The sequence below is a fragment of the Frieseomelitta varia genome, unplaced genomic scaffold, assembly GCF_011392965.1.
Source record: "Frieseomelitta varia isolate USP_RPSP 00005682 unplaced genomic scaffold, Fvar_1.2 scaffold_313, whole genome shotgun sequence".
In the NCBI taxonomy this organism is placed as follows: Eukaryota; Metazoa; Arthropoda; class Insecta; order Hymenoptera; family Apidae; genus Frieseomelitta; species Frieseomelitta varia.
Window position 1 is genome coordinate 22,911 of NW_025110050.1, and position 11,841 is coordinate 34,751.

Sequence of the window (11,841 nt, forward strand, 5' to 3'; positions counted from 1 at the left end):
ATATATATATATATATATATATATATATATATATATATATATATATATATATATATATATATATGTATATATATATATATAAAACCCCTTTTAATAATTTATGTAAGATAAAATATTAAAAAGTTGTGTACCTATCAAAGGTATTCAACAAATTAGTTTTTTTTTATATTTAATATGCTTAAATCAACCCCTTTTTATAACAAAGAAATTATGTGATAATATCTTTTTAATTTTTTTTTATGTACATTTTTTAACTACGAAAAATATTTTTAATCGCTTTATTTTAACATATTAGACATTTAAGACAAGACAACAACTTTTTATGCAATTTCGAATTCCTTGTTCAACCTTGTTAGATCCCTGAAATAATAAAGAATATTAGATTTAATGAAATATGATAGTTTTTATTAGAAAGTATTTGTTAATTGTACCTATTTTCTATAGCGTCATTTAAATGATGTTTGTGCATAAGTGAAATGACAAGTCTCAAAGTCGACCAAATAGTATTCGACATCGCTTTCAGCGAGAAACTTTCACCATGAATTCCACGGCCGGAAGCTTGTTGGTTTAAAGCTATTATAAGATGTTCACCTGCTTCTCTGTGGAAAAATATACGATTCAATAATATAAAACATTGTACATAATGTAAAAAAATTTTACTCACTTATATGCACCAAGATTAATACAAGAAATTCCGAGATTGTAACGAGCTCTAATAAATCCAGGTGATAGTTTTAAAGCATGATGATATGCATTTGTAGCTTCCTCTGATTTTTGACCATTAGCTAAAGTTGCACCTAATCTATTCCATAATCTAGAATCCTTCATTACATTATATTTTAAAATTATGTTTTTGATAATATATTAACAATTATTAATGTGAAATATTTTTAAGATTGATTTAATACATACATGTGGACGTACTTGCAGCGCTGCTTGGAAGCAATCACTAGCTTTATCATATTCGTTAGATAAATTAAAAAGTACTCCTAATCCACACTGTACATCTGCATCTATTTCGTTCCACGGATTCATTCGTGCAGCTTGAATATAAAGATTTTTTACTTCTTTGTGTATATCACTAGAAAAAGTACATAAACGTAAATAAAATATTAGATAATGCTCTGTATATGTGTACTTTGTTAAACTTATTATTACTTACTTGAACAGGATCGATGATACATTTGACTTTGACTGTTGCTCGGGACTGTTAATCTTTTCTGCTAAAAGATGCTTATATTTTTCATTTTTTAATAACCACTCTCTAAGAGTTATACATGCTTGATTTTGGTAAGATTCATTTGTGTATGAAACTGCAAGTGCCATAAGGGCTGCACCATTTGTAGGATCCAAACTTAGACAACGCTTCAAAGCAGAAATAGCTAACGGATCTTGTTCATTTTCAGCTTGAGTTTTACCAAGAAGTAACCAAGCTTCTGAATTATTTTCATCTTGTTGTACTGCTGCTTCAAAGCAAAGTATAGCACTTGGTAAATCTCCAGCTTCCAATCTTTTCTTACCCTCTTCTAATGCATTAGGTAAGTTTTTCATAGGATTCTCTTCATGAAAGTCATAATCTTTAAATGGATCATAAAAAGTATCATATTCTGAAAGCCATGGATGCTTAGAAGATAATTCTTCGGATGATGAAATCTTTTCCCATTCATTTTGAAGTTTTAAAAATGTAGACTCATAATTGTCTGTTTCTAAAATGTTATTTTTTATACATATAATTATTGAAATACTAACGTAATATTAATATGCCTACTAACCTGAAGAAGTACTTTCTTTTTGAAATTCATCTATCCAATTATCAGTAACAGTTAATTCTTCTTTTATCTTATTTGTCACTTCAATTTCTTGATTCTCAGTAGAAATTTTGTTTTCGGACTTTTGATTATCTTTTTCATATTGTTCTGTCCAGTCTTTACTCATATTATGAAAATCTGGCAGTGATTCTTGATTGTTTTCTATAGAGACATCTCCTTCCTGTTTCATAAATTTCATAAATTTTGAATATTCAAAATTAGGATTATCATTGTTTTCTATTGCTTCTGTTGGATGTTCTATATTTATGTTATTCTGTATAGCATCTATACTATGTTCTATATATTCTTCAGCCCATTTTGGTCCTAATCCTAGTTCATGTTTTTGATGACTTAAAATGTTTTGTTCTACCTCATGATGCCAAATGTCATCAGCATGATGTTCCTACATTAATTGAAATCATATTAAAAATTTGATTTGTATTTGTAATGCACTTAATGTATGAATTCCAATGATAAAATAAGAATTACATTAAAATGACGTCCTGATTGAAGATACTGATTTGCCCAGGCTGTATCTAAACTGGTTAATTCTTCAGCAACTCCCGGTGCTGCTATAGGTGGATGAATATTTTGATCAATTTCACGCATTTCTTGTAATAAATTATCCATTCTAAATGTTTGAGGACACGAAGGATTTTCTTCTAAAAATTGTTTAACTAACTGATCTGAATCTGAAGCTTGAAAAGGTTCCACGTGGTCAAAAGGATGATGTATTCCTTCTTCTTTAAATCCATGATCACGTACAAAATGTGACGTTAAGCGAATTAAAGAACTGGGTCCACCACAGTCACCTTCTACCAATTCACGGAATGCCATTTTTTCTAATATCAATATGTACCTAAATTGAGCCAAAAAATATATCAGCATGTATAACAATATTATATAGTAACAGTAATAAAAACAATAATAACGACTACAACAATAATATGCAAAACATACTTGGGAGTATTACATTGTAAAAAAATTCTACAACATTAATTTTATTAATTCAATTAGTTAAAATACGATGCTCATTAGTTTCATTTATTTTAATAGGTATTAAATATCGAAATAAGATATAATGAAACTAAAAATGTTTACATTAAAGTCTAATGTTATTATACGAAAATTAAAAGCGAACATAAATTTCGTTAGACATTGCAAATATTCATAAAGGTATAAAGTTCACAAACCTCGTTCTGTTTTTAATATTGTGACGTCTCCCCAACGTCTTCGCGTCACTGCGGGTCTTACGCGTACTAATTTCTCTGTCTCATTCCAATTCTAATGTCCCTCTTTCTACGACATCATGATACAACGATCAAGGCTCTATCTAGTGCCGCATCCTGGCAGTGCACCTCATTATACATATACAAATTCCACATCTACTACCTCCAACAGCTGCAGTAACTGCAGCAAACAGCGAATCAGATTTTTTTTTTCTATAATGACTATATTATATGATGTACAATGCTAAAATATATTTTTCATATATTTTATTTTAATTAAATAGAAGCCTGTCTATTGAATAGCGTATGAAATTACTGAAGTTACGCTACGTAGTGTAACGCTATTCTTTCTTAATAAGGTATATATAAATAGTATGTAGAACTATATAAATGTATAAAGAAATTTTATTGAGATAAAAACGAAGAATTTCAAATTAGTAATAAGACATTTATGTCGAGATAATGTAAACATTTGCCAAAATCCCTATGAATCGTATACCAACTTACAATCGTTCGGGAACGCCATACGATAGTTAAGAAAATTTCACCATAAATCTAGAAAATAGCATAGTTTTCATTCTTTTCCATTGAAACTTCAAGCTAGTAAAAACGTGGACGTAGATGTGAGTCAACCTGTACTTGCAGGTGTTAAATGAATTTTTTTTTTCTATAAAATTGGAAAAACGAAAATTTGGGTATGAACGATTTTTCGAAGTCTCAGCTTATGAAATATGGTTGGAGAGAAGGTATGATATTATATTTAAAGAATAATATAATAAAGTTATAATTACTGTCACATTTTATATATTTAATAATATAATAAAGTTATAATTACTGTCACATTTTATATATTTAATATGTATTTAAATTGTTTACTATTGTATTTTATTGTTAAATTGGATTTGTACAATCTAAGAAATATATGCATTATGAGAAATACTAGAAATATATGAGTAAATTGGAATAATTTGGTAAAAAGTACTTATTAATTTTTTTTTTTGTTTTTTATTTATACAGGTAAAGGTTTAGGTAAACATGAAAATGGTATTACGGAAGCTTTAAAACCAAAATTAAAATTCGATACTGCAGGACTAGGATACAAAGATAAAAAATTAAATAATTGGTGGGAACATACTTTTAATAAAGCAGCTAATAGTATCAAAGTTGTACCAAAAGCTGATGGAGTTTCTATATTTATTTCAAAAGAAAATGCAACTAATGATCTTAAAGAAGATTTAACTAAAAAAGAATCTGAATATGGAAATTTTCATAAATCTTTTACGTTATTTAATGATAATGTATTAATAAAAGATAATTCCAATGCATATGAAGAACAAGATACTGAAAAAAATATAAATCATGTTCCTTTAACGGATGAAGAGTTATTTAAAATATGTGATGGTAGAACTATTCATTATGGAGCTAGACATGGATTAACATTGAATGGGAAATTAAAAAGAATTGCCCAGCAAGACAAATATTTAAGCACAGATTCATATATAAACACATCAAAATTACAAAACAGTATCATGTTACATGATGATGAATATGAAGAGATTAATAATGAAAACATGTTATCGATGACTTCTCCTAAAAATGAAATAGCCTCCAAAGTAGACAAAACCATTACAAAAAGAGATAGAAAGCGTATGAATGATTTAAGTCATCAATTAAATGTTTTATGTAATATAAGTGATAGTAATGAAAAAAATATACATACCATAATGAAAAAAAAATTAGGACAAGGGAATAAACAAAAATATAAAGAGAAAAGAAGGAGGGAAAAGAAAAGTTCAATATACTATGATACTGAAAGTTTTGAAGAGGATAAAATAGATAATATATCAAATTATCCAACAGTTTCTCCAAGTAAAAGCATAAGAAACAAGCTAATTAAAGAATATCTTCAAAATGTAGTTAATGATCATATGGAAAACAAACATATAGATATAAAAAAAAAGAAGAGGAGAAACAAGAGATTTAGAAAGGAGAAAAATGAGATTAATGAACATGAGAATATCACTAATAAATGGGAAGGTGACGATCCGCATGGTTCTCAACCAAAGAAATTTAAAAGATCGCATAAAACTGACTTAGATATTAATTTGGTTAAGAACAAAGATATTAAAATAGAAGATAAATTTCAAGCAGAATTTTCTGGCAATGAAGTACCAGTAAAGTCGAATGATGTCACTTGTCCTCCAGTCAATGTAGCCGAGTCTCTTTCAGAAAAATCAAATAAACATTTCAAAAAGAAGGTAGATGATTTAAATGCTAAGATAAAGAAAAAGAAGTTACATAAGAAAAAAAAAACCGAATTATCTAAAATAACAAAAAGTTTAGAGGCTATACATTTAGAAAAATCTGTTAAACAAAGAAACATTAAAAATGAATTAAAGGCAGTAACACGGAATATGATGATGATGAACGTAACAGTAGATAAAACTGAGGTTTTAAAACAGAAAAAAATAAAAACAAAAAAATTAAATTCTTAAAAATTACATCAAATTATGAAATTATTTACAATAATTGTATATAAATTTGTGCAAATAATAATTATCTTGTTATAGATGTAATTTTTTTCTAAATACATAATTTTTAAAAATATGTGGTCTTTTATTTACTACAAGTGGTTTTGATTTTTTTTTCATTTTTCATAAGGGGGCTGGAATAATCAAATTCAAGAAAACAATACGTTTTTCCATATTCTTAACAATATTTTTTTCTCTTCATTATACAATTTATTAATGGACACAAATTTTTGACAATTCAGTAGACGCGCGTAACAAATCAGTTATAGACGTATGTATTATATATGAATTTGTAGAGACAAATGTATCATTTCAAATTCTTGTATTTATCAATACCGTATGCACTTGTGTACAGCTCATCCAAGAAATAACAAGCGTGTTGGTATTTTAAAAATTTATTACTAAAATTCATCAATTTTATGTTAAAAAAATATAATTTTTCTATTATATAAAACTTAGTTTTCATAAAAATTAAATGATGACCTGTAAAAAAGTACATCCGGCGAACATATAATTAACTGCTATATATAGCACCAAATTTCATAACATGCTAGAGAAACTTCGAAGATCAATTTTTCGAGCAATATATTTATATAAAATAAAACAAGATTTCTAAGGCCACTAGAATACTCCGTAGAGTCGTTAATAATCTTAGTTTTGCTTTCACTAGTGAACGAATCTCACTCGACAAGCTTAATGAGTATGAATTCGTATTATTTAATTGAGCTAATAATTTATTTAAACATTGGTGTACTAATGATATATTTTGCACTATTAGCAAGGAATAAAATCCAGTTTTTTATATTTATAATCATTAAAATATCGTATAAAATGGTAAAATTAGTTGGAGTACAAGAAATGTAATTATTATTATTATTAGTATCACTAGTATTGATTGATACGTTATAACGAATTTTTATAAAATTTCACGTATTCTTAGCATACAATAGGCTACATCAAATTTATAATACCTAAATATATGTGTCGTATTTAAATAAATATTATAATACAACACTAACAATAATATTTTGCACAAAATACACACATTCAAAATTGGATGGATGAATTTTTTAGCTATAATAATCTCACATAAAGTTACTTGCATCTAATATTACTTACAGATAATAAATAACAAGCGCAAAATTTGAAAATCATATAATTATGAAAAATTAGAAATTATACAACATAATTGAAATAATCAAGTATGAAAAAATATTAGTTTTATAATTTTGAACATACAAATTTTAAACAAAATGAATAGTTATTGAAGAAATAACTATTATAAGACTTATTGGCAATAACTGCAAATAGCAAAATATATATATATGTATATATGTTCTTATAACAATTCTTTTAGAATTGTTAGGAAGTCAAATTTCAGAGAAACTTCTTTCGATTTAGGCAACAAGTGTAATTTAATACACTTATAACATGTTTTATATATATTTTTTTTAAATTTTTGTTGTATTTTGTTAATTATATTAAATTTACTAAAATAAATGCCATTATTTAAAAATTTGAATTATATTTTACAAGATTCATCACAAATAATCTTGACATAATTTATAATAAATTAAAAATATTTTATCATATATGTATATTAGCATGGAATGTCAAAGTATTTTTGAAATTTTTGAGATTATGATTGTAAAATCTATATAAAATGTTAAGCAAAATTTGATATGAAATTAAATAAAGCTAAAAACTTATTGATCACACATATGCAAAACATGATAAAATTGTGAAAAATATTGGTCTAATTTTTATCATATAAAATTTGATATGTTAAATGATCAATAATATTAACTTTGTGTTTAGCCTTTCAAACATTTAAATAAATATATTGTATTCGCAAAATTATTTAAACTTTGAAATAAATATTAAAATTTTAAATTAAAAATCAAATGAGCATTTAATTATTTAGATTTTTGTAAATGGAAAAGAAAATTAATTCATATAGCAAGTCTAATTGACAATATTTTTCTTAAAAGCTATTGTTATTCAAATGAAAAAATAAAAACCTTTATTTAAACATCAATTACTAATCTCTTATCATAGTTTAAAAAAAAGGTTCTCTTCATTAATAATTTTTGTACAATTTTGTTTTGTAATGTAAGATATTTTATCATAATATTATAACAGAATAGTTAGTATTATTTTGATTTAAGAAATAGTAAATAATAATAAATGATCTAATGTTTAAAAATTTCATTAATTTAAACACACTTGTTAGTTCTTCTCTTCACTATATAGTATCCAATGTTCCTACCATTTCTGTTTAGTGTAACTGATTTCTTAGCAATATGAGAATGAGTACTGCAAGAGAGGTTTGTATCATTCAATTTCTTCCATATAACATACATACTAGACACATTCACTTTATGTGCAGTAATAGCATTTCTTAATGTGCAAGGATCCAATTTACGTGGAACATAACTAAATCCAGAATGATTTATAGGTCGTACTTTTGCATGCTTTGCACAAAGACCAGTAATGTAAACATCTTCCAAATGAAGTAATGGTGTTCTTAATGCTGCATGATATAATTTAAATGCCACATCTAAACTCATTACATATCCAGTACCAGATAAATAATTAGGATATATTCTTTCAGAATACATATATTTTGGTGTATACCTAATTAAACATATTTATATCTCTTTTTATACATCCTTATCCATTTACACTATGATATGAATGTTACTTACCACTTATTATTTGGATCTAAAATAGGTTTGGCATTGCAGATAAGAGAACCTAACAATGTATTAGTAGTTTGTGATCTTGATTGTAAGGTTCTCATTAAAGTAGGAATATTTACAAACATATCATCATCTGTTTTCATGAGATATTTTGCTTGGCCACAATTTGATGTTACCCATTTCAACATCATTACAGACTTTAATGTTAAATTGTTATAAGTATCATAAAATTTTTCTTGAATAATATCATTGTATTGATGGCTTTCTTCAGCTATCATACTCTGTAAGATAAATTGTTATTCAAAATTTGTTTATACAGCTGTCAAATTTCACATATAGACACATACATTAAGTGTATCATTATCACTTTGTCCCAACAAAAATGCTACTTTCACAGTTGAATTGTATGTATTATTTAAATTATTTTTGTTAGCCCAAGTATTTCTCATAGCTATCCGAGCCTTAACATTTGTAATAGCTGAACAAATAACTATGAAAAGATATGGTGATGGAGAACATATATCATTAGGACTTAAAACTGAAGTTGTATTTTCTGGATGAATATATACACAAAGATCCCTTGAAGTATTATATGCCCATCCTGGCAATTGTGCTGTAAAATATTTGCATTTATAAAAATGTTTTATTTTAATTCTCTAAGAAAAGTTGTATTCATGAAATTTTTTCCTTAAGCTTTGATTTTATGTGCATGCCTAAATTAAATAATTATTTTATTTTAGCATCACTCAAGCACTCTACAATAAGTGGATAGAAAAAGAAAGATTGAATTATATTATTAATGTTTTTTCTATTATTCAAATTTATTTCTTCTTCTTGCTAATTCTAATATCTATAAATATATAATTGACTAAATCAGACTAAATTAGATTAGATTAATGTTTATCATTATATTTTATTTCTTGACTCATTGAAGATTTAATATAATAGTAAGTAATATGTAAATATAATCTATGTATATCTATGATAATTTTTAAGCTTACATATTGTAATCCATAGAATTTAAATATGAAACTGACTAATAATTATAAAAAGAAATATAAAAGCAGATTCATATAGTATTGTTAGTTTATAACACAACAAAGGCTCTAGCAATGTTAGTGGATGCATACCTACTGAGGCTACCAAATGTGAAACACCAATGTGTTTTGCAGGAGATGGAGTCTCACCTAAGCCTAAAAATGAACCTTGGGCAGAATGATACGCTGGTACATATAGTAAGCCTAATGTAGCCAAAATTATAAATCCAACTGCTAATCTTCTGACAAATGATATTTTTCCTTTAACTGTTCCATTACTATTTATATTGGTGGCCGATGGCAATTCCAATGGCAGTAGTCGCAATTTGTCCATCTACGAATAAATAATATATTATCAGCTTTTTACTTATTTCATCTACTTAATAGCTCAAAAAAATAAAGTAAATGTTATTAAATAAAATAAATATCAACATTAGAATTGAACAGAGTCAAATTTTAAATACTGAAACTATTTTTTAATAGATCAAGTTTTTTTTGGAATTAATTTGTTTGAAAAGTGATATGGCAGTTTAATTCAATTATAGGTGTATCAATGGTAAACAGAAATTTTAAGTAAGCTATTAAATCAGTAAATTAATATATTATTGATTTATTTTTATAAATTGTAGCAAGTATTATTAAATGTTGATATAAAAGCAAAATTCAATTTTTAAATTAAATTTACATTGTAAACAATTCTACCTTTGAGATGCAATGATTGCGTTGCGCTGCATTTGACAACTCTCCATTTACCTCTGTCGTAAATCGCAATTACGATTTATCGAAACATATCGTAGAAATCTAACAACGTTTCAGAGTGAATAATATAAAAATAAAAAAGGAAAAACTTTTATTTGGACCTTCGTAATTTTGCGAGTAGGAACTGAATCCAAATGGTTAGATATCGCGCGAATGTAGTTCCACCTAGTGTTAATTATCTGGATTGTTTATTGGATAGTAACAGCATTGACTAAGAACAGAATAGACATGATGTTATATAGGATTTAATATCTCATATTCTGAAATACCGACATTGGAAATAAAATCTTAAGTTCTTTGCGATTTGCTATGGTAAATATAAAAATTTAATTGCTAAGACAATAATATCAGTAATATTGTTCTCGTTATAATTAATTGGAATAGTGATTTTGTACAATATCTAGAATAGAAAAGTCTTTTCGAATTTTAGCAAATTAAATACATTAAATTAAATAAGGTAACTTAGATCAATTGTCTTATTTAATGAACATTAGAAATTAGAGAAAGAATTGTTTTCGTATAAAATTTCCGTATAAAATACACGCACAATGATTTTATCTTGAGTAAAGATTATAGCGTCATGACGAAATACAATTACTCCAATTTTCTTTGGCTTGTATATCACTTAACAGTCATTTTTTCTAATTGCTTATTATTGCTTTATTTATGCATTATTCAATTCTCTGCGCGTATTTCTAAAATATCAAGCATGTATTCTGGGTTGGGAACCGCTGATCTACAGTATTAGGATATAACTATGCATTTATGTATAATACTACTGATATGTAACTTACGTATAGTTTTGGGATGTAGAAATATCAACTTTTAATGCAAAGCACAGCAATGGAATTATACAACATCTAGGAATTATAAGGTAAAAATTACAATCAGTAGCTTGTTTTTGCATTGTCGAATATGTATACAATCCAAAATAGTAAGCTATATTTAAAAAAATTATTACATACATTTAATTGAGTTACTTGTTGGTTAGAAGTGAATATATATGTTTTTATACGCTCGACTCACGAAAATATTTGCATACTCATAGAAAATTTTTATATTTTAATATTAAAAACGATTCTACCGTCCGTTATATTTTCAGATTGGCTTCAAATACGAACTGATAGGGCATGTAAAATTAAAATTTCTCATTGAAAGCAAAGTTTCGTCCTAAAAAAGTATTTCTTTAATTATGTACCATAAATTTCTTCAAATTAACTTAATTTCCGAAAAAAATACTCCTATAGATATTCATATTCATACATATACAATTATGTGATTAGTTAATTTTTCTTTTACATAAATCTGACGAATCCTATTCGTCCATATTTGAGCGCCCCCACCCTTCTAAATTAATTCGTGTCTAAACTTGTTGCGCAGGAGTCTAATTTTTTAGATCGTGAAGTTAAGACATATTACTTTGCGTGATATTTATTAATTGTGCAATATTTTTTTCATCATCATTTTTCACAATTTATTCCGACACGACGCTTCTCTGAACGCTCATCGTTTAATTGACGCACGTATTTATTCTTTATTTCATTGAATATTGTAATTCATAATTAAATTCTTGATCATTTTTTTCATTGTCACACTTGTTGATAGCTCGTATTATGAGCTTCCAGAATGATATTTGGCCTTGATTGTTTCATTTTTATATAAATTATTTCTGTTATTTGTATTTATTTGTAAGCTTTGATTTTCTTTTGCACAGATTACAAATTGAGTACGGAAGAAATTTTGAAATGTTAAGGAGACGCCATGATGGTAACGCT

The 11,841-nt window shown here is 26.2% G+C and overlaps 4 protein-coding genes across 9 annotated transcripts in view; 2 read left to right on the forward strand and 2 right to left on the reverse strand.

The window, feature by feature from the left end:
• LOC122529863 (Hermansky-Pudlak syndrome 3 protein) overlaps positions 1–200 on the forward strand; it is a 6,094-nt gene extending 5,894 nt beyond the window's left edge. Inside the window, exon 6 of the mRNA XM_043656358.1 lies at positions 83–200. The gene's annotated coding sequence lies outside the window, so the exon portion shown is untranslated. The remainder of the gene's footprint in view (positions 1–82) is intronic.
• A 64-nt stretch (positions 201–264) lies between these two features.
• Positions 265–3,133, reverse strand: LOC122529864 (peroxisomal targeting signal 1 receptor). Of its 4 annotated transcripts, none has more exons than XM_043656361.1 (9): positions 3,002–3,133; positions 2,491–2,667; positions 2,298–2,380; positions 1,773–2,211; positions 1,163–1,706; positions 913–1,081; positions 665–822; positions 432–599; positions 265–360 (listed from the first exon to the last, which is right to left on the reverse strand). In XM_043656361.1, exons 2-9 carry the CDS (start codon positions 2,561–2,563, stop codon positions 321–323), a joined length of 1,674 nt encoding a protein of 557 aa, XP_043512296.1. In that variant the 5' UTR covers positions 2,564–2,667; positions 3,002–3,133; the 3' UTR covers positions 265–320. The 4 variants fall into 4 exon arrangements, with proteins under 4 accessions (XP_043512296.1, XP_043512297.1, XP_043512294.1 ...); XM_043656362.1 differs by lacking the exon at positions 3,002–3,133 and adding an exon at positions 2,769–2,927; XM_043656359.1 differs by having other exon boundaries at positions 2,298–2,667.
• Positions 3,134–3,561: 428 nt separating this feature from the next.
• LOC122529873 (G patch domain-containing protein 4) lies at positions 3,562–5,644 on the forward strand (the record flags this gene model as incomplete). The annotated part of the gene is given in 2 exon segments (XM_043656374.1): positions 3,562–3,783; positions 4,055–5,644. Coding segments are annotated over 2 exon segments (1,527 nt in total). The 5' UTR covers positions 3,562–3,734.
• Positions 5,645–7,531: 1,887 nt separating this feature from the next.
• LOC122529875 (beta-1,3-galactosyltransferase 1-like) lies at positions 7,532–10,246 on the reverse strand. 3 transcript variants are annotated; one of them, XM_043656376.1, is made up of 5 exons: positions 10,010–10,246; positions 9,401–9,641; positions 8,660–8,883; positions 8,277–8,551; positions 7,532–8,205 (listed from the first exon to the last, which is right to left on the reverse strand). In XM_043656376.1, the coding sequence occupies exons 2-5, from the start codon at positions 9,639–9,641 to the stop codon at positions 7,785–7,787; spliced, it is 1,161 nt and encodes a 386-aa protein (XP_043512311.1). In that variant the 5' UTR covers positions 10,010–10,246; the 3' UTR covers positions 7,532–7,784. The 3 variants fall into 3 exon arrangements, with proteins under 3 accessions (XP_043512311.1, XP_043512312.1, XP_043512310.1); XM_043656377.1 differs by having other exon boundaries at positions 7,533–8,205; positions 8,618–8,883; positions 9,458–9,641; positions 10,010–10,245; XM_043656375.1 differs by having other exon boundaries at positions 7,534–8,205; positions 8,618–8,883; positions 10,010–10,245.
• Positions 10,247–11,841: the final 1,595 nt, after the last annotated feature.

Excerpts from the sequence above, each read along its gene's own strand:
- LOC122529875 (XM_043656375.1), bottom strand. The coding sequence starts at position 9,641 with ATGGACAAATTGCGACTACTGCCATTGGAATTGCCATCGGCCACCAAT. Across the intron at positions 8,884-9,400 it reads ACATTTGGTAGCCTCAGTAG|CACAATTGCCAGGATGGGCA; the intron begins GTATGCATCCAC and ends AATATTTTACAG. Across the intron at positions 8,552-8,617 it reads GTGATAATGATACACTTAAT|AGTATGATAGCTGAAGAAAG; the intron begins GTATGTGTCTAT and ends TTTATCTTACAG.
- LOC122529864 (XM_043656359.1), bottom strand. The coding sequence starts at position 2,645 with ATGGCATTCCGTGAATTGGTAGAAGGTGACTGTGGTGGACCCAGTTCT. Across the intron at positions 1,707-1,772 it reads AAAAGAAAGTACTTCTTCAG|AAACAGACAATTATGAGTCT; the intron begins GTTAGTAGGCAT and ends ATAACATTTTAG. Across the intron at positions 361-431 it reads AATGACGCTATAGAAAATAG|GGATCTAACAAGGTTGAACA; the intron begins GTACAATTAACA and ends TTATTATTTCAG.